The sequence below is a fragment of the Haliotis rufescens genome, unplaced genomic scaffold (genome assembly GCF_023055435.1).
Source record: "Haliotis rufescens isolate VD_foot unplaced genomic scaffold, xgHalRufe1.0.p SCAF_13, whole genome shotgun sequence".
Lineage (NCBI taxonomy): Eukaryota > Metazoa > Mollusca > Gastropoda > Lepetellida > Haliotidae > Haliotis > Haliotis rufescens.
In genome coordinates, this window is record NW_025963813.1 from 38,677,449 (window position 1) to 38,697,448 (window position 20,000).

General features: G+C 40.2%; 1 protein-coding gene and 1 long non-coding RNA gene across 3 annotated transcripts; one reads left to right on the plus strand and one right to left on the minus strand.

Moving 5' to 3' along the window:
- Positions 1-6,938: 6,938 nt before the first annotated feature.
- On the minus strand, positions 6,939-8,001 carry LOC125378657. Its single transcript, XR_007220458.1, has 2 exons — positions 7,956-8,001; positions 6,939-7,078 (listed from the first exon to the last, which is right to left on the minus strand). It is a non-coding gene; the product is annotated as an uncharacterized LOC125378657 (long non-coding RNA).
- Positions 8,002-8,134: 133 nt separating this feature from the next.
- On the plus strand, positions 8,135-16,023 carry LOC124121773. 2 transcript variants are annotated; one of them, XM_046484838.2, is made up of 6 exons: positions 8,135-8,222; positions 8,452-8,485; positions 11,880-11,996; positions 12,666-13,386; positions 13,673-13,848; positions 14,138-16,023. In XM_046484838.2, the coding sequence occupies exons 1-6, from the start codon at positions 8,172-8,174 to the stop codon at positions 14,656-14,658; spliced, it is 1,620 nt and encodes a 539-aa protein (XP_046340794.2). In that variant the 5' UTR covers positions 8,135-8,171; the 3' UTR covers positions 14,659-16,023. The 2 variants fall into 2 exon arrangements, with proteins under 2 accessions (XP_046340794.2, XP_046340795.2); XM_046484839.2 differs by lacking the exons at positions 11,880-11,996; positions 12,666-13,386; positions 13,673-13,848; positions 14,138-16,023 and adding an exon at positions 9,971-11,466.
- Positions 16,024-20,000: the final 3,977 nt, after the last annotated feature.

A 20,000-nucleotide genomic window follows, 5' to 3' on the forward strand; every position in this document is an offset into this window, starting at 1 on the left:
ACTAGTTCCATAGCCCATGTCAGCCTGTATGTGTTTGTAGGTGTGTGTTGTGCTGCATATCACTAGCATCCCTAGCCTATGTCAGCCATAATGTATGTACTATGGGAAACACATGGGGGAGAGCTGCGGCCAGCAATTGATTACTGGTAATTGGAGTGTTATCAAATGTGAAACAAGGCTACCTCATAGATTCCCGGTTGTCTCGAACTCGCCTTCCGGTCCTTAGGAATTCCCTCTATATTTCTCATCATTAATACTCGGATCTGTCAAACTGGATGTATCGAATTCCCGGTTGTCTCGAATTCATTTTGGAGTCCCAAGTATCCAAATGAAGCAGAAAATCCAACTGATGGTTCGAACAGTTAAAATAGAAACATAATGTCCACACACTCACTCTAGCCAAACTTTGAACTCACTTCAGACACAACAGACTACCTCACCGAGATTGGCGCAATTACATGAAAGGCAGGATACCTTCTGACAACATGCCAATATCCAATCAAGCTCAATTTTAACAAGCACAACTTGCATCAATGGTACAAGCTGATTGCCTTATACACGTCGACAGAAAGTCACTTTATTGTTCTCACGTGACTGCCGATGACACATGAAAATTGACAAATGAGTAAACGGATTAAGGTCATGTTAGTTAATCCATTATTCGAGATATGACTTAAAAAATGACACCAGTTCAGATTGGGAGAATGAGGTCGACGATACCCTGAGTTGCTGCCCCCTTTACTACAAGCAGGCTGGATTGTCAAAATTACGTCCGCCTTAAAATCTAATATTGCGTCCAGACCTGGTAATAATCTCTCATAACATGATGTTTGCTTTTCGAAAAATCACTTTGTTGGTTGTATCGAACCCCGGATAACTCGTACTTCTCCCCAGGTCCCAACGAGTACGACAAAACGAGGTTCGACTGTATCTTAATTATAAGTGACTCATACCTAAATCATTTACTGATAAACGCATTTTCATTTATATCATTCAATCAATGCCACTACATAACAGTTAGCGTACCACACTGGCTCAGGTATATTGATAACTTGTGTCAACTGTGAACCAACCCACATTGACTGTGGTATAACGATAACTTGTGTCAACTGTGTACCAGTCCACATTGACTGTGGTATAACGATAACTTGTGTCAACTGTATGCCAACCCACATTGACTGTGGTATAGCGATAACCTGTGTCAACTGTGTACCAGTCCACATTGACTGTGGTATAACGATAACTTGTGTCAACTGTGTACCAGTCCACATTGACTGTGGTATAACGATAACTTGTGTCAACTGTTTACCAGTCCACATTGACTGTGGTATAACGATAACTTGTGTCAACTGTGTACCAGTTCACATTGACTGTGGTATAACGATAACTTGTGTCAACTGTATGCCAACCCACATTGACTGTGGTATAACGATAACTTGTGTCAACTGTGTACCAGTCCACATTGACTTTGGTATAACGATAACTTGTGTCAACTGTGTACCAGTCCACATTGACTGTGGTATAACGATAACTTGTGTCAACTGTATGCCAACCCACATTGACTGTGGTATAACGATAACTTGTGTCAACTGTGTACCAGTCCACATTGACTTTGGTATAACGATAACTTGTGTCAACTGTGTACCAACCCACATTGACTGTGGTATAACGATAACTTGTGTCAACTGTATGCCAACCCACATTGACTGTGGTATAACGATAACTTGTGTCAACTGTGTACCAACCCACATTGACTGTGGTATAACGATAACTTGTGTCAACTGTGAACCAACCCACATTGACTGTGGTATAACGATAACTTGTGTCAACTGTGTACCAATCCACATTGACTATGGTATTATTATGTCTTATGTCAACTGTGTACCAGTCCACACTTGCTCTGGTATAATGATAACTTGTGTCACTATGTACCAATTTACATTGACTATGTTTTGATTATGTCTTGAGTCAACTGTGAACCAGCCCACTTTGGTTCTGGTATAATCATGTTTTGTGTCATCTGTGTATAAGCCCACAAGAATACAATAATAATGAAGACGTGGTAACAGGTTCACAGGTTTATTAATAACAGCTTATTGTACTAATAAATGACAATAAAAGGGATCATATCAACTTAATCTACACTGAAAACGATTACTGATGAATTAAATCAGCGCAAACACACAACTCTTGTTAGCACCTCACCACGAGGGCTACAAAAGGCACTTGATACAGTACATTCATATGCCTCAAAGTGGCGACTAACGTATAACCCTTCAAAAATGATGTTGTTGTCTTCTCCAAGACAAAACAAAAGGGATTAGATATTAACTGCAAACTTTGTGACATAAATATAACAACCTCTGACTCTTTCATGTATGGTGGCATACTACTAACACATAGCCTGTCATATAAATCAAGTATTGAAAAATGTTTTCAAAAAGCAAGACAGAGTATTGAGTCGCTAAAGTCTGTGGGACTCAAGAGTTCTGAGCTACATCCAGCTACCAGTGTAAAAATCTGGTTAAGAATGATATTAAAAACAAGTTTTTCACGGCTGCGAACTGCTCTTTGATATTAAGGGTCAAAACATTAATGTCATTGAAAATACTCAACGCTATTTCGCACAAACTGTATAAGAACTTGGTTAAAGATCTCCATCAGAATCCACTATTGCTAATCTTGGGCTTTGGACAATGATCGGATATATCGACAAGTGTAAACTTCAGCTGCTTGGCCGCTTATGTAACTTAACCTGTAACAATTTTGTTAAACATCTTTTTTGTGCATACATTGCAAATCCAACTAATCCTAAATCTGAATGTGGAGATTTATTATCAGTTCTTAACAAGTATAGCTTACGAAACAACCTTTGTACATATGTAAGCTGTTGTGTATTTCCTACAAAGAGAAACTGGAAGCAACTGGTTAATAAAACCATTTATGAATATGAAGAAAATATGTGGCGCAGAAAAGTTTCTGTCAATACAGGTCTTTCACCCTTCATGCTAATACACGCAAAGCTTACTCACCATATATTATGGCAACTAGCATATCTGTACCCAGAACAGAGGTCAAGTTTAAAATTTTGTGTTAGACTTTCATCACGAAGCAAAACTTCCAGGGACTGTTATATAGTGTTACAAGCATGCCTTTGATTATGATAATCACATCATATTACATTATGAAGCTCTACTGCAGGAAAGAATGAACTGTTTTCAACTTTTATTGATCTGTTTGATTTTGAAACCTATGTCCAGGAAAAACAAGATGAAGAAGATATGTTGTCATTTTTCTTTGGTGCTGATACTCACTTCTCACAATGTATTGATATAGTTACATGGGAATCTGTTATACTGCTTATGCTTATGTACTTACTCTAAAGCCTTACCTTGATTATGTCATCTGATCTAACCTTTTGTACTGTGTGAATGGCATGACACGGGTGCTACTGTCTTGTATTATATATGTACAGGTAATATGAGTTTGTCTGAATATGTTTGATTAATTATGTATAATCTTCGGATAACCTTCTGGAGGAAATAAAGAATCTCTCTCTCTCTCTCTCTCTCTCTCTCTCTCTCTCTATCTCTATCACTCTCTCTCTCTCTCTCTCTCTCTCTCTCTCTCTCTCATTGACTATGTTTTGATTATGTCTTGAGTCAACTGTGAACCAGCCTACTTTGGCTCTGGTATAATCATGTTTTGTGTCATCTGTGTATCAGCCCACACTGGCTATGGTAAAAGTATGTCGTGTGTCAGCTGTGTATATGCCCACACTGACTGTCACGGAGGGTAAGAATAAAATAATAATGAAGACGTGGTAACAGGTTCACAGGTTTATTAATAACAGCTAATTGTACAAATAAATGACAATAAAAGGGATCACATCAACTTAATCTACACTGAAAACGATTACTGTTTAATTCAATCAGCACAAACACACAAGCGGCTCAGCTAAGCAACTGTATTCCAGTAATACAATGAGAGTAGCTAAAACAACACTTTGAACAGATAAGACAAGATGCGTAGACAGCCAAATAAGTCGGCTGCGACCATGTAACTCAACTCTCTAATGATTGGGTTAAATAACGGGAAGTAAACACAGAAGGCCTTTCCCAAAAATAATTCACTAGGACTATAAAATAGAAGAGAATTTCAGAATATCAAACAAGTCTAATCAACTAAAGAATCGGTCACTTTATTCATGGCAACATGAAAGCACAGCGATATCGAGATGAAGTTTTCCATCCTTCCAGCAACAACCCCATGGAATCATTTTCTAGCACGACAAGGCGACGCCTGATATGGCATGGTTGATGCATAACTTCCTTAACAACGTGAAAATTCAGGCTCTACCATGGCCCTCATGGTAGCCAGATATGAACACCATTGAACATTTATGGGACCACCCCGATCGCCAAATCAGAAGTCGCCCAGACGCTCCGGTCAACCAACCGCAAATCGTTGGGACAATGCCTCCTTGACGAATGGCAACGCCCCCCCCCCCCCCCCACACACACACACACACACAAACACACCACGTTTTCTGGTATGCATTCGTGCATTAATGGTCAAGGTGGTCAAGGTGGATATTAATGTGACAATGTCATGAGTATTCTGACATTTTACACACTTGCCTTGTCATGTGTTATGACTGTGACATTCATTGTTGACCCCACGCGTCTTTATGGGCCTGTCTGTCTGCATGTTAAAGTTGGAATGCAATGGATTTTTGTACATATGATGTTAAAAGAAATATGTTAATATGTTAATGAAATATACCAATATAAATTTTCAATATGGTATTGGTTTTCTTCCATAACCTTTCAAACAGTTGGTATCGTTTCTTGTTGACGTTAGAGTATATACTGCGCGTTGACCTCAGAGAGCATTTCTCTCCTGGACAGCCGGGGAATACAGTAGACTGGGGTGCTTAGCCAATGTGTGTTTTTAAATATGGGAAACATGAATGGCAAAATAACCACTATATCCTACGGTATCATAAAAGATATACAACAATGTACAGTTACTGTTTGTTTGTTTGTTGTTTAACGCCGCACACAGCAATATTCCAGCTATATGACGGCGGTCTGTAAATAATCGAGTCTGGACTCTGCTTACGCCTCGTCCAATATTTTTCTGCTAACCTCATATGGCACCATGTACGGCAACTAAAGATACCATATCGAACTTATTATGCCGAAAAGCTTACACTATTTGGTATCTTTATCGCACGTGTCATGTCAAAATGAAAACTTGACACTTACAACCAGTGTAAATAACAGGACCAGTACATGCGTTTCCAGTACAACGATTTAATGTGAAAACAGACGTTAACAATGGTTTGGTTTGGTTTATTGTTTAACGCCGCACTCAGCAATATTCCAGCTTTATGACGGCGGTCTGTAAATAATCGAGTCTGGACCAGACAATCCAGTAATTGATATCATGAGAATCGATCCACGCAATTGGGATCGATGACATGCGTCAGCGAGCCTGACCACCCGACCCCGTTAGTCGCCTTTTACGACAAGCATAGTCGCCTTTTACGGCAAGCATGGGTTGCTTAAGACATATTCTACCCCGGATCTTCAAGGGATCGTTAACAATGAAATACATAATGCACTAACTGTGAACGTTTAAACAAGTATTATAGCTGAAATTGAAAGTATTCTGCGGGCCATTGTAATTTGATAGCAGTCCGCTTTTCCCTAACGACGGACTGCTATTCAATTGCTATGTGACGTCATTGGCGTCACGTTTCTTGTTTGTGACGCCATCCTATGTTTTCTTTGACGTTGCTATTTGTTAATCAGTGACCTCTGCTCTGAGCTTTTATTTTCCATATTTTTTTGTTAATAAAGTCACAAACGTCTCAAACGGTCTCATATTAGGTCAGTAACAACCATCATGGATTTTTACTGATTGTATACGGGATCATATGGGGTCAGTAGTTCTGCTCTTTGATTGGTCAATCTCACTTTGAGGCATAATAAAGCATAATAGCAAACCCCAGATCCACAACAACGTAAAACATCAAACGTAAGATTAAGATACTTGAACGTCCCACACCCGTATGACTAACTCAACAAGATAGCTGCAGTAACGAACTGAAAACATCAAGGAATACTAACTGATGCTCTTTCTTGTCAGACACTTACAACCTTAAGCGGATGATAGGGTTATATTTGCAGGACTATAAATCATAAACTCAGAAACAGAAGCAGAAACTGCATGTATTTACATGTAAACTGGCTGTTTAAATATGGCCTGGTTTGTGTAAGAGGACATTAGGACACCCGTGTTATATTCATATTTACACACTATTAAATAAGTAAGCATATATCTGGTTGGCTGTATTAAAGGGAACGGCATACATTTAAGACAACGGTCCAGTCCTCTTTTTTATCATTACTGATAGCTATTTTAGAGCTGTAGAATAGTGTTTGTGACGGGTGCCATTCACTCGAACACCTCTTGCTCGAAGAGAGTACTGCCGTCTAAACAGAAAATGTTCCGGGCGATTTCGTCGTGTCATCTCCTCTATTGCCGACAACAGTTCTTCAAACTTTTCCTCTTTTTCTGAGTTTGAAGATTCATTGTCCAAAAAGACACACGGACGTTTACTTACTATGCTCCTAATAGAAGTAGGCAACTGTTGAATGAATTGATCACGTGACGTACCGTATGAGAACATATCATTTGATCTAGTAAATACAAAAACCAAATAGTTCTCAATGTTGACGCCAAACACCTTCGTCATATTGGTTATCATATCTGCCGTTGTTTCGTCGGTTTGTCCAACTTGTGTCACAAGGAGTATGGCATGAGGAGCATTACTCATGTTTTTATTCAGATATATATTTGGTGCTTCCCCGTAAATGTGTGGTGTGTCCAAGACCTCTATGACTCTGTCCAGACGAACACATTTTCCCTTTTGAAAGTTTCTTGTCACACTGATAGCCCTTGTAGCGGATTCAAACACTGGTTTTCCAAGTATGGTATTTCCTGTTGCACTTTTACCACTCCCAGTTTTACCAACAAGTACCATCCGTACTGTGCGATCCATTGTATTCTAAAATACAACAATATGCGTCAGTATCAAGTCAGAGATTTTTGGTGGATTGGGGATATCAAGGATAAGCAAAACGTCTTTGCAGAAAAAAATGTCAAACTTCACATAATGTGATCATGTGAAGATCCGGGTTAGAATAGGTCTTCAACAACCCATGCTTGCCGTAAAAAGCGACTATGCTTGTCGTAAGGGACGACACACGGGATCGGGTGGTCAGGCTCGCTGACTTGGTTGATGCATGTCATCGTATCCCAACTGTGTGGATCGATGCTCATGATGTCAATCACTGGATTGTCTGGTCCAGACTCGAGTATTTACAGGCCGCCGTCATTTAGCTGGAATATTGCTGAGTGCGGCGTAAAACAACCAACCTTAAATCAATAAAATCGTACACAATGTGAAATAGTACTTGTCTCCATCTAAATTATGATACAGTTATCCTGTACAAGTTTTTCATTAGGTATTGGTGGACATTATTATATTAAGAGCAATTTCATATGTAAATGTTGGTAGTTCGGGACATGTCAAGGTAAAGGAGTGGTGCGTTTTCCAGGTGCATGTGATAGTCACGATTTTGTGAACAGACAATCCTGGTACGCAATAACTACATATTATAAAAGTTGAGAATATTTTTATACACAAAAACCCACACGGACGTCAGATGTATGTCACTGATGAACTAGTGAGTGAGTATGGTTTTACACCGCTTTTAGCAATATTTTAGCAATATCACAGCGGGGGACACATTATACCCATGTCGGGATTATAGCCCGGGTCTTCGGCGCGACGAGCGAAAGCTGTGACTATGCTACCCGACCGCCCTACACTGATGAACTAGGTGGTGATATATAACTGGATGTGAATAAAGATATCTTACCCAATGAAGTGTTCCATGTGAGCCGAGAGTCACTTGCTTCATAGAGCCGATTGACTGTAGTGTCGCCTAGTTGTTATTGATTGTAACGAATCACAAGGACACTGAAATGTCACTTCGCTTTCTCATTTGTCCTTGCAGTTTAACTTAGCGTTATTACGTCGCGTCAGTCTGCCACTCAAATTCCCAGCCGTAGAGCGTTAGTAACGCGTATTGAGGATGTCACGGAGAAAACGTGAGGAAGTTGTGCAACACACAACAAACAAACGTGTAAGTTAAACTGTTACACATAATTGTTTTATAAAACATATGATATAATTTATCCCCACTGGATAGTCTTCGTGTTGAAGATGCAGCAACTTGTCATAATTGGTCAATAGTCACAATAAACATGTTATTGTATTGTTGTACCGGTAATATTGATATTGTTATAATAATTGTACTTAGAAGAAAACGTTTAACGGATGAGAAAAAATAAGTTCTGTTATTTTTTAAACAGCCCAAGATGTCTGGTCCAAGAGAACATATCAAAGGTTGGTGGAATAAAGTTGAACATGTTACATATAAGGTACGGTGAGGAATGATCTTTATCACGTGTACTGTTATCCCAGGCGACTACAAGAGCGTGCTCGGGATGTTTACATTTAACTCACTGTCAATCGATTCCTACGGACATCAACAAGTTAGCACTGTGACAGATGACGCTGATACGGCAATTTAGAGATGGGGTTAGTAGGTGGGGTATGGTGGAGGTGGGGTCGGGGTGGTGTGGTTGAGTGGGGTGTTAAATCCAGTGATTGACATCATGAGCATCGATCCACGCAATTTGGATCAATGACATATATCAACCAAGTCAGTGAGCCTGACCACTCGATCCAGTTAGTCTTAGACTCGAACCTTATATCTAAATCGTTTCAGCGAGTAATATACATTTTACGTTTAATATCAATCATCTGTGAAATGAATGTAAGCTTGAAATTAAACATACCGACGTATGTCTTGTTACATGCTGGAAATTATGCTAAGTCTGAATGAGAAGGACCTCAATAATTGTGGGGTATTGTTCGATATTAACATTTCATATACTCATTTTGTCTAAGAAGCGTCGATGATATCGTTTCTATACCTTAACCTTTCAATGGGACCCTCCTGTCCATCCATAATTAAATTGAGAGTATAGAAGAAAACTAATAGGAAATCAGTACCGGAACAACAATTAATAACATATTCCCATTTCTAGTTCAGTCAAGAATTCTTTATTTGACTTAATACTGTTTTGGATATTCAAATGTTCAAATATTTTTTTGGTGTGTGTGTGGTGTACGTATGTGTGTGTGGTGTGTGGTGTACGTCCGGTGTACGTGTGTGTGTGTGTGTGTGTGTGTGTGTGTGTGTGTGTGTGGTGTACGCGCGCGTGTGTGTGTGTGTGTGTGGTGTACGTATGTGGTGTGTGTGTGTGTGTGTGTGGTGTACGTATGTGTGTGGTGTGTGTGTGTGTGTGTGTGGAGTGTGGATGTGTATGGTGTGTGTGTGTGGGAGGGGGGGGGGGATGTCCGATGCTTTACCTAAAAATGAGTCATCTAGTCACCTTTGATGTGAAGAGTTTATATATCCGATTGATGAAACCCAAAGTGAATTCTAGAATGCATTAACACATTTATCATTTCATTCGTAAATGTTACACTGCTACTTTACAAATTCAGTACATTTTGATATTTCTAGAACTGATGTAAATTGATATAAAGATGATGATGGATTAACTTGGACTTCATTATTTCCTTATATACCCCCCCCCCCCCCCCCTTCCTCCCTCTCTCTCTCTATATATACATATATATAAACAAGTGATTTCGTGCTTGTCAAAACTCCTTGGTGTAAAGAGGAGCCATTCAACGGCGAACGATCTTGTGTGGATAAAGGAGTTTTGACAAGCACGAATATCTGGAACTGTTTTACATACAAGGTATATAGCCACAAACATATCTTGTACATAAACAAACTCGATGGCTTGTTTGCAGATCCATGTCACAATTGTCAAGGCTATTTGGACAAAAGTCAGAGCTCTCCTGACGTGACATGTCTTCATATCCAGATACATGAAAAGTACAAAGATCGTCTTAAGTTACACATCGAAAACTTGTATAGTCATGGATCTTCTTCCGTGGTTCTCAAGTTTGAAGGAAAATACGCTATCCCAGCAGTCCATGATGTCATTAGAACTACCAAAGAAACTCTCAAGAGATTAGATAGTACTGCAGTTGACAAGGGTCTTCGATATACAGTGGAGGGAAAAGAGCTCAGAGGATCAAATGTGATGCTGATAAATATTTCTTGCGCTGTATGTGCGAGGTGCACCTCAGAAGTGAGAAAAGATGGGACGGGAAAAGTGTTGAGTATGCACATGGACATAGCAGCCGTCAACAGTAAATCAAAGAAACAGAAAAAAGAAAATCCTAACCTCGATGATGAACGGAGAGCAATTATGAATGGCTTCATACGAAATGTGTGTGCTCTACAAAACGTTTCTGGTGGTGGAAGTATTATTGTACATTTCCTAGGTAAGGACACGGAGGATCCAGGAACATACATTGGAGGGTTTGATGAGATGGTAAATACAAAACTGAATCAACTTTTACCGCCAGGCGAACTATTTGTAAATAACTTCAAAAGGAAACATTTGAAAGGCAGGGGTTATGTGATAAAGTTTGACGTTGCATCAAGCAGAACATTATCCACTATGGACATGAAGACCAAACTACCTCTGGACGATTGTCTTCTGGAGCTTGATCTGCCAAGTCTTAGGACATTCATAAGGACTCTGTCACCAAGAAGTCAGCAAGAAAGGAACAAGCAACAACTTCAACAACAGAGGGATAATGATCTTGTCGATCTGCATGAAAGTAGGCATGTACAGCTGAAGAGGTTTCCTCCTGTCGGGCCTGATGTCAGTCACACAAATGCAGCAGACATAATCTGGGACCAACTGAAGTTAGGTGAAAACATCAGTGCATTTGCCAAACTGGAAGAGGGTGGAACTTATTACTGTGGGATAGCAGAAGAGGTTCGAGATCTAAAACGATATCAAACTAAATATTCAGAAACAAGAGGCATTCCTCTTCCAAACGGACCAACAGGAGATGTGGAAGCCCTTCTGAAGGAGAAGATTGAGAAGGAAATGGTTGCAGTGACTGAACATTTCGATGTTGATAAAATGCAAAACTATTCAAAATCAGTCAACATCAAAACAGAACCTCATGAGGGGAGGGTGATCCTAGTTGTACATGTGCCTGCTTATCGAGGACTTCTATTTTTTGATAAATGTGGACCCGTATCATATAGATATGATGATACTGTAGACATTGTGAGACGCCTAGCGTTAGATGAATGGTGTAAAGTAATAAAACAATATCTTAACATGCAATGAACATGCTCGATGCCTTAAAGGCAATTAAAAAGAGTGTTAGAAACACAAGCATAAGGGCAGATATTTGATGAGGGTGTTTTTGTAATGATTGTGAGGTTTTTAATAAACCTGTTTATCTGTATTAACTGTTGTGTTTTAGCTTTGGTAGTAAATTATCGATGTGTCTCAACAGTGAACTCATGACATTCGTCTTATTGTAAACTAATAAAGTATAAGATTAGTCATTATTCCCGATTCTATTCCAATCAGGGACACGTTTACATCGTGAACACTTCTTATTTGTTAAAGTAAGTGAATCAATATTCTAGTTATGTCACGATGGTCTGCAAATATTTGGTTGATATTTGAAACGTACCACGCCACTGGGTACACACATGCACACATTTAGAAAGTCTGACCACTGGTTCCAACTCATTCCCAGAATCAATACAGAAAACAACAACTGCCAAACTACCCCAAAGACCTCAGAACCTTTTTCCTAAATCTGTTCATGTTAATTTCAGGATCAGATACAGGCAGTGAAATACACCAGCTGAAATTACCATGCAGTGATCCATTTCCTCCAACTACCTACTACCTTGGTGACAGTTTCGATGATGCTCAGACATATTTTACACAAGGTACAGAATAACCAACACTTTACAAGTATTTACAGACTCTGTTTCTTGCGAATGAATATCATACTTACAAGATTCAAGCACAGATATTCCGTAATTCTGCAAAAATATATTATGTTACCAATTATAAGTTTCTCAAAGAACTGCGTGGCATTTCAGAACAACATAATGTTGACGTTATCTTGTACATATCTCTACAGTTCAACAATGTCATTGCACATTAAGTCTACTGAACATTAGCTGAGACAATCGCTAATAAAATATCATCCTGATATTGATGGAATATTGCAGAGTAAAGCCTTTAATGAACAACTGAACAAGCGAATATGCAATTACATCCAGGTTTTGTTCGAACCTTTTGCCTAATTTCTATGATGTCCAGGTGGTTCATGAACCGTAACATTAAGACAGTGATTTGTATTACATAATATGTAGATAACATGTTCAGACGAATTTACATGAGCTCATTTATTTAAAATTAACTAGTATGTTTTTTCAATGAAGGCACCCTGATCTAAGCCTCTGTAACTCGCTGTGTGCGGTGCAACCATTGGTCAAGCGCTGGTCTTCGTTACTGATGCCAGTTTTGTTCCCTTCATGACTGTTGGTTTGCCTGCTCGCTGTCCATATGTAACTACATACACGTAACTATATAAACCTTTACTTACACAGAGCAAGCAATGCTTCCAGTGAACTTTGTCGGCGCCCTCAAGAAGGAACATCCGCATGTGGTGAAACGTGTTGCAGAATTATTAGAATACAATGGAGGGGGTATTGCTTTATTTGGTCGGTCGCTTGCAACTACCTTAAACGTGCCTTGTAACAAACCACCTGATGTTTTGCAGTGTGATGTATTGATCATCACACGAAAGTGCCTACCTTTTGTTATATCTTTCTCATCGGAAGCAGTTGATGATGCTATAGACAAATATAATGCCGAATTGGCCCATCGCATGAGGGTGATTTTTGGAAAATACACAGCAGAAAGGTTCACTTTCATCTTTTTGGCCACTGAAGAGAAAATATATGGGAAAAAGAACAAATTTCACTCCACTGTCCATAAAAGAAGGTCTACGGTAATGGAATCCTGCTTTCCTGATCAAAAACACATGACCGATTCCAAATTTGAAGGGCTGAAGAATGCTTTAACAGCTACAGCTGCAAGAACAAGTATTCCACAGGCACCTAAAGATGGTGGAAAGGGGTCGTTTTGGGTTTTGATGATAGAACAGTTTTCAAACTTACTTAACAATGTTGATCTACGCCAACCATCAGATGTATCTGAAACACTTCATGGGAAAACAGTGTTCATGTTTGAAGCTGCCCTACGACTAGAACGCAGTGGTAAAACACTTCTTATCTGTGAGAGCATGGAGGAAAAGACCAAACGAAAGTAGGTTTGCAGACAACATACTTAATATGCTCCATCAGAGCTATTGTAATACTGTATCAGGCATGATATATTAAACTGATAGGTTTGCATATATAATTACTGAGGCTGCTAAAGCAGTCTAACATAAGGAGGTATTCTTCACAATTAATAGGTGTAGAGACTTAGGCTAGTGCTGATTTCTTTGCAACATCTTCAACTGTGTACAATAATAACACGTATACTAACATGTAATCTTTGCGTGATGGAAGTGTTAAGATATGAGAGTAAAGAACATGCCATCTTTCAGTCATGCCCCAGCTGAAGTGACCATCGAGACAATTGACTCCTTCCGTCAGTCTGGTCAGGACTGGTCACAGTTCAAGTACATCATTGTAGCTGCCCCACGTCACCAGTTCATGGTCATTCAGGACACGTTGAAGGCACTTAGGACTCCAATATGGAGGATCTACGAACGTGACGAAGGTTAGTAACACTTAGATTATTGTCATGCCTGTGAACATAAGAATAGTTTTATCACAACTTCTTTCAATCCTTTGCAGATGCCTTCTTTCACTTGTAGGTTGTGAATTTCCATGAATAATATTATATATATGGCTATATTTGACACAGAATCAGTTTACCTTTTTGAAAAACGTTAACTATAGTTCGCTGATGGTTCCTGATGGAAATTGATAGCAGTACATTTACTTCTGCTGAATGAAGCTAGATACAACACACAGACAAAATGTAAATTGCTGCATATTTGTTTCAGTTAAACCCCCCTCAGAAACTGTGAGTATTGGGCTCATAGGCTACCCAAAGACAGGGAAAAGTCTTCTTGCCAATGCAATTGCAGGTGAGAAACTGTTCGATGCTGGATTACAGAAACCCACAGCAATATGTCAGGAGAAACGCGCAAGAATTGGTAACAGAGCAATTCAAATATTGGACACACCTGGGTTTTCGTTGTACAACAAACAGAACATCCAGAGAACAGTCGATGTGGTGGTGACAAAGGCAAGTTCCATTAACGCCTTCTTGCTTGTCGTGAAGGTATCTCCAATGACATATGATGAAGAACTGCTCCTCAAACATGTCAGATCTATTGTGGGGAAGTCCATGTCACATAAAATAGTGCTCGTGCTTACAACATTAGATGATAACCTCACTTTGAAGGAATACCTAGAGAACATTCCTAATTTCCTGAAAGACTTCCTCAAGTTCTGCCACAACCCACCTGTGCTTGTCAATGTCAACACTGGGACAGAGTCCGAGAAGGCAAACGATCAATGACAAGAATTGTTCAGGACAATAGGAGGCATACAAAGGGAGCCTGTGCAAGAGAATAAACAATGTGTGAACACGATTCGTCAGAAGGTAACTGAAGCAATCTGTGAACTGGAGAAATGTCAGAAGGATGACTTGAAGCAGTATATAGAGTTGATACACTCGTTCCTCTCAAGCCATTATGGATGCTATAGATCTTGCGGTATGGCTTAAATAACGTCAAATAGATGTAAATCGTTCACTCTCTCGCAACAGTGACACCAACTTTGAAGTCACTATTCACACACACATGTTAAGGTGGCGACCCAGATATAGAGTGGCCTACCCTTTAAATACGTATGTGTCGGACAGACAGAAGATCATAATCTTGGAACAGTGCTCCTCGATCAGCTGATCTTATTTCGGCTGAGGGACGCTACTCTGTACATCGAATGTCAGCGCCACACGCCCTCAACTTATCTGATATGTTTGTTTATTGCACAGACTAGAGTTAATATTTTTTATTTTGTTTTGGGAGTATTGCTGCGACAGGCTCTACAATGCATTAATCAGGATTTTATGAACGCTTCATGACACGACTTGCCTACTCATATGGTCAATATTGTTATTCTCACATTTATTACAATCGTGTGGGTTTAAACGAAAAAAAATCAGTTATATCTTATGATTGAAATGTTAGCTATTTTCTAACAGTTTGTGTCTATTTAACACATTTGACATGGCATCTGTACCAAGTGTACACATCATGCTTTAGTTGATCCGTTTTTTAATTTTGTTCACATGTACCTCCTGTTTGTACCCCTGACGATCCGGGGTAGAATAGGTCTTCAGCAACCCATGCTTGTCGTAAAAGGCGACTATGCTTCTCGTAAGAGGCGACTAACGGGATCAGGCGATGAATGTCATCGATCCCAATTGCATGGATCGATGCTCATGATATCAATCACTGGATTGTCTGGTCCAGACTCGATTATTTCCAGACTACAATCATATAGCTGGAATATTGCTGAGTGCAGCGTAAAACAACAAAACAACCTAACAACAGCCTTCTGTTTGGGTACTTGCAGTTTACATGTGTTAGCTAGGATTCAGTAAAAAACTTTGAAAATAATATTCTAAAATAAGTATTTTGAGCACAATGATATCGATGAGCTGAAGTAAACATCACATATACAAATAAAATCAAACTGTACTAGTATCAGATGTAACAAACATCATCTGGTCTGAGTCTGTCAGATACAAATCTGTCAGATTACTGGTAAATCCGTTGTATCCCATTCTAACACAACATAATTTATATGTACACATTAAGTCCACCATACATATTGTTTTCTCTTTCTCACAATATGATCAAGAGGCCAATGACGTCCCCAACGTGTTAATAAAGACATCTTCATTGATAGGAGTGTTTGTGATTTTTTTAATGCAGCTTAAGGATTGGATATTTCTGAGTAATGAATTAATCGTCATCATAGTTACACATGCTTTTGTCTGGAGGAAATGGCCCACCGTCATATAGCTGGAATATTGGTGAGTGCGGCGTTAAACAACAAACAAAGAAAACAAACAAACCAGAGAAAATGGAAGAAAGAAGAAATACACATGTATTCCCAAGAATAAATGTCGTAAAGTTATATAATGTGACACCAGGTGTTAGAACATCCGGTAAGGCCTTGTTTATAAATGAGAACAATTAAGACGATTATCACCATAGAGTTGCATTAGCAAACACTGAGGTAGTGAGTGAGTGCGTGAGTGAGTTGGGTTTAACGCCGCTTTTAACAGTATTCCAGTCATATCACGGCGTGTCAGCTTAATGTGGGAGGAAAGCCCGAAATGATGCAGGTCTCTGACGTTTACCACTTCGGTGAAACGCAAGAGCACGGGTATGGTGCTGACAAACCTAGAAACATAATCGGGGCGAACCGGGATTCGAACCCACAATCATAGGTAGCGGCGCTTGTGTACTATCGATGGTGTGCACAATTTCAGTTAGTTTCAGTTTGAATTGCCGATAAGTTTGCGTCCGCGTACACATTTTCTTCCACAGATTTACCTTTCACAAATATACTTGAATTGATTGAGCGTGATACACTTAATTCAGCTGCAGACGATGGTCTGTAAGTGAGTGAGTGAGTGAGTGAGTGAGTGAGTATGGTTTTACGCCGCTTTTAGCAATATTCCAGCATCATCACGGCGGGGGACACCAGAATTGGGCTTCTAACATTGTACCCATATCGGGAATCGAACCCAGTGTGGCGAGCGAACGCTTTAACCACTAGGCTACCCGACCGCCCCTGATGGTCTGTAAACGTTTAGACGTATTAGTCAAGAATAGATTAAGTGTCCCTTTTGCATTTTTGGTATAAAGAACACGTCGTATCATAATATTATACAGACAGAACCGGGACATTATGAGTGAGTGAGTTAGTTGGGTTTAACGCCGCTATTAACAGTATTCAAGTTACATCGCGGCGTGTCAGCTTAATGTGGGAGGAAAGCCCGAAGTGATGCAGGTCTCTGACGTTTACCACTTCGGTGAAACCCACGAGCACGGGTATGGTGTTGACAAACCTAGAAACGTAATCGGGGCGAACCGGGATTCGAACCCACAATCATAGGTTTCTGACGTGCCCAAGGGACGTAACTCTGCACAGCGAATCACGGAGCCTTAGACGACTGGGTCACCCGTGCCCCCATGAGTAATGAGGGGCGGTGGGCTAGCCTAGTGGTTAAAGCTCTCGCTTGTCATACTGATGGCCCGGGATTGATTCTCCCAGGGGTACAATGTGTAAAGCTCATTTCTGGTGTCCCCCGCCGTGGTATTGCTGGAATATTGCTCAAAGCGGCGTAACACCAAACTCACTGAAACCCGTGAAGATCCGGGGTAGAATAGGTCTTCAGCAACCCATGCTTGTCGTAAAAGGTGACTATGCTTGTCGTAAAAGGCGACTAACGGGATCGGGTGGTCAGGCTCGCTGACTTGGTTGATGCACGGTTATCGATCCCAACTGCGTGGATCGATGCTCATGATATCAATCACTGGATTGTCTGGTCCAGACTCGATTATTGACAGACCGCCGTCATATAGCTGGAATATTGTTGAGTGCGGCGTTAAACAATAAACCAACCAACCAAACTCACTGAAGTAATCTCCCTTTTACAATGCCTAATGCCTGAACAGATAAACTCATTTGAGATAGCGGCGCTTGTGTACTATCGATGGTGTGCACAATTTCAGTTAGTTTCAGTTTGAATTGCCGATAAGTTTGCGTCCGCGTACACATTTTCTTCCACAGATTTACCTTTCACAAATATACTTGAATTGATTGAGCGTGATACACTTAATTCAGCTGCAGACGATGGTCTGTAAGTGAGTGAGTGAGTGAGTGAGTATGGTTTTACGCCGCTTTTAGCAATATTCCAGCATCATCACGGCGGGGGACACCAGAATTGGGCTTCTAACATTGTACCCATATCGGGAATCGAACCCAGTGTGGCGAGCGAACGCTTTAACCACTAGGCTACCCGACCGCCCCTGATGGTCTGTAAACGTTTAGACGTATTAGACAAGAATAGATTAAGTGTCCCTTTTGCATTTTTGGTATAAAGAACACGTCGTATCATAATATTATACAGACAGAACCGGGACATTATGAGTGAGTGAGTTAGTTGGGTTTAACGCCGCTATTAACAGTATTCAAGTTACATCGCGGCGTGTCAGCTTAATGTGGGAGGAAACCCGAAGTGATGCAGGTCTCTGACGTTTACCACTTCGGTGAAACCCACGAGCACGGGTATGGTGCTGACAAACCTAGAAACATAATCGGGGCGAACCGGCATTCGAACCCACAATCATAGGTTTCTAGCGTGCCCAAGGGACGCAACTCTGCACAGCGAATCACGGCGCCTTAGACGACTGCCCCCCCCCCCCCCCCCCTCCCAGTTTGTTATAAGCGTGATTGTTAACAAAGTTTACTGTCATGCGCTCAGTAAATTAGTTCCTCCTAAATATTGATTTAATTAGGAGATAAATATTTCGTTTTGTAAGATTTGCGTGATGTTATGCTGAATGGATGTACGGACATTTCAAGGCGGAGTGTTCAAATGAAAAAATTCCGTTCATCCATTCAGTGTAAGGCGGAGTGTTCAAATGAAAAATGTCCGTACATCCATTCAGCATAACATCACGCAAATCTACAAAACGAAATATTTATCGACATTGTAACATGAACGTTAATTAAATCGATATTTAGGAGAAACTAATTTACTGAGCGCATGACACAACAAGACTGTCGTTAGTAATACGTCTCCTCGGTTCATTTTACGAAAGGGGTGGCATCATGTTGAAGCCCATTTCTCAGAAAATAAACAAACAACAGGAAATATCACAAATTCAAGTCTTTATCACAGTTCCTCATCTTACTTCTAATTTGTAGTTATGCGTATCTATAAAATACAAATAATCAAAATTAGAAAAGCCGTACATACTGTTTGGCCCCTATACAAGAAAGTGTCAACTCGCTGAGGTAGTGACAAGAGAGGTCAAACATGTGCGAGATTTTAGATATGCAGCTTAGCTGGGATGGAAAAAGTTGTTTACTGTCACAGTGGAATTACATATGTGAAAAAGACCATCGGAATTAACAGAAGAATTAACCTGGAAGTTATTCACGGGAGCAGTGGACAGTGGCAGGATATTTGTATCTTGGACAGGTACCAAATTACGTTCGTTAGCGAGCTGCTGCTGTCCCTGAAGAATGTTCGAATAATGTCGTTTTTGAGCCGAGCTCGAGTTAATGGAATACAACTTCAACGATTCATCGGTTTTGTGGCCGGTAATTTTGCAAATCTCGCGATTTTCAATGCTTGCGTTTGACAGCAAAGTAACAGCAGTTGCCCGAAGACAATGGTTTGTATACACTTTGAGACCAGCGTTGGTAGAAGTTTCTTTCATCATGTTGCCAATGACATTTACACCAACTGGCCTCGTGGTGTACCATTCGGTGTCGTCGACGTGGAGTCGTCACTTGGGAGCCTGGTAAAAAGCACCATTGTTGGGATTGAGGAGAGACATGTATTTTTTTAATGAAAGTACAGGACAGAATTGGTCCGATGTTGCATAAATGCGTTTGTTGGGCCCATTTGAGTCTTTGAGGTCCCCCTTGTGATTTTTTGTGACTTCGGAGTGTGTCATTTCAATGAACTTAAAACCCCTGTTCATTGGTGGATACAAGAAAGGAAGATACAGTTAATTCCCTTTTGGTTTTCTTTACCACGACGAGCGAAACCGAGTGTAAGGTCGAACCAAACTTTACGAAGCAAGCCGGAAGGAGTTTCCGTATCCA

Bases quoted from the DNA above. Each gene is read 5' to 3' on its own strand.
- LOC124121773 (XM_046484838.2), top strand. From the start codon at position 8,172: ATGTCACGGAGAAAACGTGAGGAAGTTGTGCAACACACAACAAACAAA. The intron at 13,387-13,672 runs GTAGGTTTGCAG...GCCATCTTTCAG, and splicing joins GAGGAAAAGACCAAACGAAA to TCATGCCCCAGCTGAAGTGA. The intron at 13,849-14,137 runs GTTAGTAACACT...TATTTGTTTCAG, and splicing joins GATCTACGAACGTGACGAAG to TTAAACCCCCCTCAGAAACT.